The 10,313-nt window shown below is 34.1% G+C and overlaps 2 protein-coding genes across 2 annotated transcripts; both read left to right on the top strand.

The window, feature by feature from the left end:
* Window positions 1-261: 261 nt before the first annotated feature.
* Window positions 262-2,934, top strand: LOC135841770 (probable cytochrome P450 6a23). The gene is made up of 6 exons (XM_065358942.1): window positions 262-726; window positions 830-1,100; window positions 1,192-1,466; window positions 1,571-1,792; window positions 1,901-2,152; window positions 2,473-2,934. The coding sequence occupies exons 1-6, from the start codon at window positions 357-359 to the stop codon at window positions 2,634-2,636; spliced, it is 1,554 nt and encodes a 517-aa protein (XP_065215014.1). The 5' UTR covers window positions 262-356; the 3' UTR covers window positions 2,637-2,934.
* Window positions 2,935-4,983: 2,049 nt separating this feature from the next.
* On the top strand, window positions 4,984-7,311 carry LOC135841755 (probable cytochrome P450 6a23). Its single transcript, XM_065358915.1, has 6 exons — window positions 4,984-5,588; window positions 5,688-5,958; window positions 6,050-6,324; window positions 6,414-6,635; window positions 6,714-6,965; window positions 7,076-7,311. The coding sequence occupies exons 1-6, from the start codon at window positions 5,219-5,221 to the stop codon at window positions 7,237-7,239; spliced, it is 1,554 nt and encodes a 517-aa protein (XP_065214987.1). The 5' UTR covers window positions 4,984-5,218; the 3' UTR covers window positions 7,240-7,311.
* Window positions 7,312-10,313: the final 3,002 nt, after the last annotated feature.

Below are 10,313 nucleotides of genomic sequence, written 5' to 3'. Positions count from 1 at the left end.
AACACAGATTGACACAAAAATAAAACTGAAAGCTAAAAAATGTTTTGCACTTCCCAGACATTACCTGTTTAAAACCAACTAAAACCGCTAAAAATTATTATGGAAAATAATCGTACTAAAACTTTGCAATAAAACGTTCAAATAGGTACTCCAACACTTCGATAATTTTTTTCTGATATGTAAGTAAAGTAGGTACCTGTAGATAACACTATGATTACAAACAGCTTTCAGCATGATCCGCTTTTTCAAGTTCATAAAAACGAATAAAATCCATAGTGACTTCGAGCAAGTGGATCGAACCACACGCACAGTCGCACACATGGTTACATCACTTCGAATGAAAATTGAAATTCACAATGGACACAAGTGATTTAATAATCGGCGCGATATTATTATTACTCGTATATTTATACATCTCATACAAAAATACATACTCGTACTTCGATCAAAATGGTGTTCCTTGTGTCACACCCTGGCCATTTATTGGAAACGCTTTCGATTTTATCACGATGAAGAAACCCTTGCCGATCATTCATTTCGACGTTTACAATCAGCTGGCACCTCATCGATTCGTAGGAATGTTCATAGGAATGAAAAAGGCCATCCTAATCAGAGACCCGGAACTGATAAAGACCGTCTTGGTTAAGGATTTTTCCTATTTTCAAAATCGTAACGAGAACCCAAACAAGACAAATTTTTTGAATGAGAATTTATTTTATATGAAGGGTAAGTAAGTCAACATAATTAAATCGAAATTGCTCCAGCTCCATTTTAAGATTACCTATATTTACCCACCCTCATCAAAATCCAACTCCCATATTATTTAAAGACGAAGAATGGAAAAATCTTAGAATCAAAATGACCAGCACATTTACATCGAGTAAAATGAAACAAATGTTTCCTCTGGTGCAAGAATGTGGTACCAAATTACACGCGGTTTTAGAAGAAATCTCAAACGGAGACGATTTCAACGCCAAAGATATTTGTGCTCGGTTTACCATCGATGTGATTGGAAGTTGCGCATTTGGCTTGGATATCAATTCGCTCGATAATCCGAATTCTGTGTTTAGAAAAATGTGTGATCGAGCTTTTGGATTCAGGTGATATTTAAATCCATAAACTGTAAAATTCAAATCTCAAGACAAGTCAACTACATTTGATTATTTTGCAAATTTATATTTCAATTAATAGCTATGCAGTCATTCTACGTCTCGTGTTTCCTAAACTTCATGGATTTTTCAATTTATTTCGAAAGAGCAAAGACGTTTGCGGATTCTTTTTGAATTTGGTTCAAAAAACAGTCAAGTACCGAGAGCAACACAAAATCGTTCGAGGTGATTTTCTCGACTTACTTATTAACCTGAAGAATGAAGCAGACGGTCATAAAACTGACGATCACCAAGCTCGCAAAGACATTGAAAAATTCATCAGCCAGACAGGAGGAAAACATTCCAAGAATAATGTAGGTAAGTCAACAAATTGTCATGCTCCGAATACTGAAGTCTGAAACTGACTAAAAAGTGTTCACGAGACCATATTCAATAATTCATGAATCAAAATCAACTTTCAGACGTGACCATCGAGATCATAACAGCTCAATGTTATCTGTTTTTCGTGGGTGGATTCGAGCAGCCTTCTAGTACGCTGAGTTTTATGTTACTAGAATTGGCTCGAAATCAACACATCCAAGATAAGCTCAGAGAAGAGATTGTTAAAGTGTTGGAAAACAACAATAATGAATTCACTTACGAAGCAATGAAACAAATGAAGTACTTAGATATGGTTATAGACGGTAAATAAACCAATATCTTGTTCAAACTTGGTAGGGAGTTCGCTGTTGAAAGAACGTATTTTAGAATTCTCTCAAATTTAAAATACCTACTCGTATCTATGCTTGCAGAAACCTTGAGAAGGTTCCCGATATTCGGAATTCTAAGCAGGGAATGTTCCATACCGTATAAAATTCCCGGCTCAGAATATGTTATTCCACAAGGAACTATCGTCTATACATCGATGAAAGGAATACATTACGACTCGAAATATTACGAAAAACCAAACGAATTCTATCCTGAGCACTTCACCGATGAAGCTAAAGCTAAACGACCTCAATATACTTTCTTGTCATTCGGCGATGGTCCGAGAGCTTGTATAGGTAAGCCATTATCATTCGAATCTTTCTTCGCATCACCGTTTATCAAAAAATGTCATCACGGGGAGGGGGGGAATATTCATCTTCATCGCGAGAAATCACATAGAAATTCTACATTTCCTCGTATAGATTTTTCTAAACCAAGGGAAAGCACTTTAGATGAATTTACATCAATATTTTACTATGCTTGGGAGTGAAAAAAACACTTGTGATTTTTTGATAGGTACATTTTAATTAGACGGATCGATAGGTAACTGATTACTGAATTTGAAAAAAGTGTTAATCCACAGTGAAAAATTCCGACATTTAATTTATTTTTACAGCTGTACGTTTCGCCAGAATGCAAGTAAAAGTAGGAGCTGTTAATTTATTGAAGGATTTTTCTTATCACGTGTCGCCTAAATTGAAGCACCCGGTGGAATTCGCTCCTGGCATCATATTGTCCGATATCAAAGGCGGAATTTGGTTGAATTGTACGAGAATTTGAAAACGATAAAACCCAATTGTGTACTGAGTCAAGATGGATGATTAATTACCACGCAAGCCGTAATTAGTTATTTTTTCAAAGTTGAATTTTTGAACGCAGTGGTGCCAATTTTTTGGGCATTTTTGCCAATTCTAACAAATCGAGAAAAATATCAACTTTTTTTGAAGTTTTAGAAAGAGGCAATAACGGTAAAAAATTTGGCACCATTCATTTCAAAATATTTCTCCATTTTTATTTTTCCATGTTTTGACATAATTAATGCAAAATATTTCAGAATAAAAAATTTTCAAAACACGAATTTACCCAAAAAATAAACGATTTACAAATTTTTAATCTCTCAGTAGAACTCTCAAAGAGGTCTCGGTTTAGATGGCAATAACCTAGGTCAACGCAGAATCTCAAACACCATCTTTAAGACCTGAGCCATTTTTACCAAAACCGGTTGTATAGGGAGTACAGTGGAAAAACCACGATTTTTTTTCTTTAAAAATTCCCCCTCTTTTAGGACCGATGTTTTCTCTCCAGGGGCATCACTGAAGCAAAATTTTTCTGAGTTCGTTTCAAACCAAAATGAAGATCTTCACTGAATTTGGTGAGAAAAAAATCTTCCGACTTTTTTTTCGCGATCTACTCCAATAAAAATTAATATTTTACGTTTCAGTTTTACGAAGCCCGATAACGATAGTAATTATAAGCACTTCAATCACTTCCGTCTTCTGTCTGCTTTCGGCGTGAGAAAACAGACTTTTCTTCAAATAAAAAGCTTTTACAAACGAATTGAATCAGTTTTTGTGAAACATTTGCATAGCAATTGATCCCTTTACAATCGAATTGAATCATTCACAAACGATTGGCGATTGAACAAATTTATTGATTTCTAGGCAAACCATTCGCGAACAAAATAATCAATTTTTAGTGAATCATTCACGAACGAATAATTGATTAATTGTTGGTGAATCATTCGCGAACGAATTGATTAATTATTGGTGAATCAATTGAGCAAATTGATTGATTTCTAAGTGAATCATTCGTGAACGAAATAATCAATTTTTAATGAATCTTTCGCGAACGAATTGAATAATTGTTGGTGAATCATTCGCAAACGAATTGAATTTTTTTTTTGGTAATTGTTTGTGAACAAAATAATTAATTTTTAGTAAATCATTCGCTAACGAATTGATTATTTATTAGTGAATCGATTGAGCGAATTGATTGATTTCCAAGTGAATCATTCGTGAACGAATTGATTAATTATTAGTGAATCATTCGCGAACGAATTGAACAATTTGTTGGTGAGAATCAATTGAACAAATTGATTGATTTCCAAGTGGATCATTCGTGAACGAAATAATTAATTTTTAATGAATCATTCACGAACGAATTGATTAATTGTTGGTGTATCATTTGCGAACGAATTAAATGATTGTTGGTGAATCATTCGTAAACGAATTGAAATTTTTTTTTTGGTAAATCATTTGTGAACAAAATAATCAATTTTTAGTGAATCATTCGCGAACGAATTGAACAATTGTTGGTGAATAAATTGAACAAATTGATTGATTTCCAAGTGAATCATTCGTGAACGAATTGATTAATTATTGGTGAATCATTCGCGAACGAATTGAATAATTTTTTGGTAAATCATATGTGAACGAAATGATCAATTTTTAGTGAATCATTCGCGAACGAATTGAACAATTGTTGGTGAATAAATTGAACAAATTGATTGATTTTCAAGTAAATCATTCATGAACGAATTGATTAATTATTGGTGAATCATTCGCCAACGAATTGAACAATTTTTGGTGAATCAATTGAACAAATTGATTGATTTCCAAGTGAATCATTCGTGAACGAAATAATCAATTTTTAATGAATCATTCCCGAACGAATTAATCAATTGTCGGTGAATCATTCGCGAATGAATTGAACAATTTTTGGGTGAATCATTCGCGAACGAAATAATCAATTTTTGATGAATCATTCGCGAACGAATTGATTAATTTTTAGTGTATCAATTGAGCAAATTGGTAATCTGTTTTCTCCCAATATTTCTGTATCAAATCAAGCCCTTCAACGAATGGTTAACAAAATACCCTGCTAAAAATATTGTTTAAAAAAACAGTACATGTGCACAGCTATGCACATAAGCTTGCAGTTTTGCATCTTCCTTTCCCATCTAAAAATTTCGCCAATATCGTGCAATAATACAACAAAATTACGTTAACGTTAACCTCATCTATCGTAACCAGAAAAAAAACACCACGTATATCAAAATATTCTTTTATAATAATACATCATCACGCGTTGATTCATCAACCGAGACCGCTCACAGATTATCACTGAGTGTACATAGGCTACATACGTACCTATTAAAGCTGTGTAATTTACGACGCTTATTTCAACTATTCGTGAAACTTTTTTCCCGGTAGGTACTAAGTACCTATCTACGTATGCAATGCACACAATAATAATTTCCTTCAAGCACAATTTTTAATCGCGAGTAAATTCTACAGTGAGTTAGAATAACTAAATCGAGCATCTCGTGCCGACTTGATTCGAATTAAGAGTCGTAATTCGCGATGGATACGAGTGATTTGATAATCGCCGCGATATTATTATTATTCGTGTATTTGTATTTCTCTTACAAAAATTTGTACTCGTATTTCGAAAAAAATGACGTCCCCTACGTCAAACCTTTGCCATTTTTTGGCAACACGTTCGACTGGATCGCGATGAAGAAATCCTTGCCGATGATTCAATTCGACATGTACAATCAGCTGGCACCTCATCGATTCGGAGGAATGTTCGTGGGAACGAAAAAGACCGTCTTGATCAGAGACCCGGAACTGATAAGGACCATCTTGGTTAAAGATTTTTCCTATTTTCAAAATCGTCACCTTAAATCGAACAAATCGGATATTTTGAGCCAGAATTTATTCATGATGAGGGGTAGGTAACTAATTTTATAACAACACAAATTCAAATTATCAAGTTTTTTTTTAAAATTTAAATTACAACTGCATTTCCATGTTTTTATACTATCCAAAGGTGAAGAATGGAAAAACCTCAGAATCAAAATGACGAGTACATTCACTTCGGGTAAAATGAAACTGATGTTCCCTCTGGTCCGAGAGTGCGGTACCAAATTACACACCGTTTTAGAAGAGATCTCAAACAAGGACGATTTCTATGTCAAAGACATCTGCGCTCGTTTCACCACCGACGTAATCGGAAGCTGCGCATTTGGCTTAGAAATTAATTCGCTAGATGATCCGGATTCTGTGTTCAGAAAAATGGGCAACAAGGTTTTCGAAATCAGGTGACAAACGTCAAAATTTGCATCGTCGTCAAATTGAGTAGATACTCAAAAATTCAAACACGTACTTTTTTTTTGCTTATTTTATCATCAGCTATATAAACATATTACGCTTCATGTTTCCTAAACTTCAAAACTTCTTCAATTTATTTCGTAATAACAACGACGTCTCCGAATTCTTTCTGGGCCTGGTACAAAAAACAGTCAAACACCGAGAAGAACACAAAGTCGTTCGAAGAGATTTTCTCGACTTACTGATCAACCTCAAAAACGAAACGGATTCTCATAAGACTGATGATCATCAAACTCGCCAAGATTTGGAAAAATTCATAAGCCAAATAGGTGGAAAACACACCGCGAGTAACGTAGGTAAGTTTGCGAAATGCTTCAAAACGTCAACAGGTAGGTACCTATTTTAAAGCATTATGCACACTCATATTCCCCCAATTCATTTTCAGACATGACCGTTGAGCTCATGGCAGCTCAGAGTTTTCTGTTTTTCGTGGCCGGATTTGAGACATCTTCTAGCACGTTGAGCTTCATGTTACTAGAATTGGCTCAAAATCAACACGTTCAAGATAAGTTGAGAGACGAGATAATACAAGTGTTGGAAAACAACGATAACGAATTCACTTACGAAGCGATGAAACAAATGAAGTACCTAGATATGGTTATAGATGGTAAAGAAATCAATTCAATCTCAAAATTAAGCTAAATAATTTTCAATTTTTTTCCAATCTAAAAATATATTTTTGCAGAAACCTTGAGAAAATTTCCGATAACAGGAAGTTTAGGAAGGGAATGCGATAAACCGTACAAAATACCTGGCTCAAAATTCGTAATTCCAGAAGGCACTACTACCAGTATATCAATCCGAGGTATACATTACGACTCAAAATATTACGAAAGGCCAGACGAATTCTACCCGGAGCACTTTACCGAAGAAGCAAAAGCTAAACGACCTCATTACACATTTTTACCGTTTGGTGAAGGGCCACGAGTTTGTATAGGTAAGTCTAGGTATAATATCATCCAGGCGTTGATATGTTCTACCCCAAATCAATCATAACAAATAAATATCTAACTAGACCCACTCATTAAAATTTAATCATACTTATAGGCGAACGTTTCGCCAAAATGCAAGTAAAAGTAGGAGCTGTCAACTTATTGAAGGATTTTTCCTACCACGTGTCGCCTAAACTGAAGCTTCCCGTGGAACACTCTCCTGGTGTGGGATTATTTGACATTAAAGGTGGAATTTGGCTGAAATGTACGAGAATTTGATTTCGAAAAAGAAACTGATGATTTATCGTGTCAAAATGTATGAATATGTAATTATAGCACGTGATTATTAAAGTTATTTTTTTAATGTTGAATAAATACTGTTTAAGGACCAAGTATAAGGTTGTATGTCATATTTAACGTTTGAATGCATTATCATTTTTTTCTTGGTGTGTAAGGTCATTTGAAAAAAATGACACACTCTTTCAATACTTTTTTCGCCACAGCTCTTGTTTAAATGAAAGCTAAAGGGCTGAAATTTTTATCGTATACGAACGAACATAAGTTAATGTACTTACCGATAAATGTCGTTCCAGGTGAGTCTTAATAACAATTAGAAATTGAAAAATAGACCTAACATCAGAAAATTACATGCCTTTGTTCAACAACTCTTCTTGGGACGGGAGAGGAGAGAGAAGGCTAGCAAAAAATTAGCTTAGAAAAACGTCGTACTTTCAACCACCTCAAACCTGAAAAATTCATCGGGTAGAATACTCTTTGCACGCTTTAGAACGAGAAAACGAGAAAAATAGCCAAAAACTTATGAATTTTTTTCAATGTTTCCAAGTTAGCAATAATGAATTGGGAACACTGCATTCCAAAATATTTCCCCCGAAATAGGGTGAAACCAGAGTGGTCTGGTTCCTTGCATGTGGGTAAGTGTGTAACCGAAGTTGAGTCATGTTATAATGGTTGCATATATCGATCAGTCCGCAGGGGCACGAAATACAGCCACGTGAGTAGAGAGAAAAAAACTTTCGAGAAACATTGAAAAAAAATTATAAAATGTTTCGTTTTTCCTTATTTTGAAAAAAGTTCTTATTGACCCCTTGACTTTTTTCAGTGTAGAAGTAGAGGGGGTGCCCACGCGTGTTTTGGTACTACCCTGTGGCTGAAGAGCTTTTAGTTTAATGTGTGAATTTTTTTTTCAAAAATTTATTCTAAAAATAACGAAATGTTATGGGATAAGTAGATAAATTTCTCAAAATGAAAATAAATACAGCAAGGAAGGAGGGTGTAGGTGGCATTAGGTATAGGGTATTGGCTGGGGTACCATAATCAATACGTGTGACATCCCTTGTTTGAAAAAGGGGTGTTCAAGAGGACCAAAACTTTTGAAAAATATTGCAAAAACTCATAAAATTTTTCGTTTTTTCTAATTCAAAAATATCTTCACTATGAAAACTGAGAGCTTTATACTTAAGCATAATGCGATTGGTTTTTATCCTTTTTAAAAAAAATATTACCAGGTGAGAAATATATTCTCAAGTATACCCAACAATATAATATTGGTAGCTCTTATTGATTTGACGTTCTCTCTGCTCTATTTTGCGGTGGATCATTTCTAGAGAAAATTGTGAGGTTGAGACAATCTGGATGTACAAACAATGACTGCAATTTTGAAGTACCAAATGGCAAATTTGGCTTGAACATGTTCTCAATTAAATGATTTTTTTTATTTGTACAAAGGTCACTTTCGTAATATGCTTGTGTTCATTTTAGTTGACATCTTTGATCATTTTAGTGATCTTCAATCGTTTTATAGTCATAATCGTTGTTCCTTTTAGACTCGGGTATTCAGGTATTTTAATTGATTACTTAGTCCATTGGGTATTAATTAGCATTCTTCATTTTATTCATTTACCAAGGTATATTTCGTTGATTTCATCCCCCCCCCCCCAAAAAAAAAAACAGGAATGTGTTCATTTTTTGTGAGACTTTTTGTACTGGCAAGTACATATTTATTAGCCATTTTTTTTCTTTTTTTTTCATATTGGTCTTTTTCAAAATTTTTATGCTTCTTGGTGTCTGGACAGTATACTCGATATTACATTGGATGAGCCGTGAGAGATCATCGGATTCACCATACATTTTCAGAAACAAACGCAGATCCTGTAAGCTCGTGTCGAGGATTCTGTGAAAACCCTCCCAGAATTTTTTTTGGGCAATTTTCAGAACACTGATCCAATTACTATCCGTCCTTTCCCCACTTGTATTAAAGTGCTTTAATAGAAACTTTCAACCATGCCCTTCATTGTCCCATCACCCGATTTTTCCATGTTCTCACTTGTTTGGTTTTACTGTTCTTGAAAACTTGCTGACGCAAACATTTTAAAATTTTCGAAGTTTACTTGGGTCATTCCACGTCATTTGGACCAAGAAGTGGTAAGTGGGTTCGGCGTTTTTTTTTGAAATTTTTCCTGTGGAAAGACCTTCCGAAGGGATGACCAATGGCGCAAATCGCAGCCCTCTAGCTCATTTTTAACGGCAGCCAGGGGGTGTCAAAGTTTTCAGTGAACCTAAAATATCATCCATTTCAGCAGTGGATTGTTTGATAACTGCGATACCTACAAAAATGGAACTTTTTCCCATAGTTAGAGATTTTGAAAGGCTTTTTGGTGATATCATAAAAATCAGTGTTGCCACTTTTTTTCGTGCAAAAAATTAGCTCAAAAAGTTTCAAAACGTAATTTTCATATCGTTCCGACTCTCAAAAATTCTGAAAAAAATATATTATGGACAACTGTTCATGCTGAACAACATATTAAAAAATTGAGATGGTAACTTGTAACAAAGTCGATTTTAAAAAATGTAAACTTTGCGAAAAAATGTGATTTTTTGATTTAAAACATGAAAAAAAGTTTTGATTGGTAAAGTTGACCCATTTGACCCCTATTTTCACGTATCTGTTGAAAACGTTGAAAAACCCCCTTTCACTCAATAAAATGAACTCATCACAAAAAAATCAAAATTTGAAAAAATTCAATTTTCAATTTCAAACATCAAAAAAAGTTTAAATTTATTCAGTTGTCTTGTTTTGACCACTTTCTGACGTATTTCATGAAAAAGTTGATAAAAATCTCACTCACGGCAAAAAAAATAAAATTTGCTTTTTTTTGAATTTTTTGAATTTTGATTTTTTTTGTGATGAGTTAATTTCACCGAGTGAAGGGGTTTTTTCAACTTTTTCAACAGATACGTAAAAATAGGGGTCAAATGGGTCAACTTTACCAATCAAAACTTTTTTTTCATGTTTTAAATCAAAAAATCACATTTTTTCGCAAAGTTTACATTTT

Source organism: Planococcus citri, chromosome 1 (genome assembly GCF_950023065.1).
Source record: "Planococcus citri chromosome 1, ihPlaCitr1.1, whole genome shotgun sequence".
Classification (NCBI taxonomy): Eukaryota; Metazoa; Arthropoda; class Insecta; order Hemiptera; family Pseudococcidae; genus Planococcus; species Planococcus citri.
This window is presented reverse-complemented; position numbering and strand designations above follow the sequence as displayed.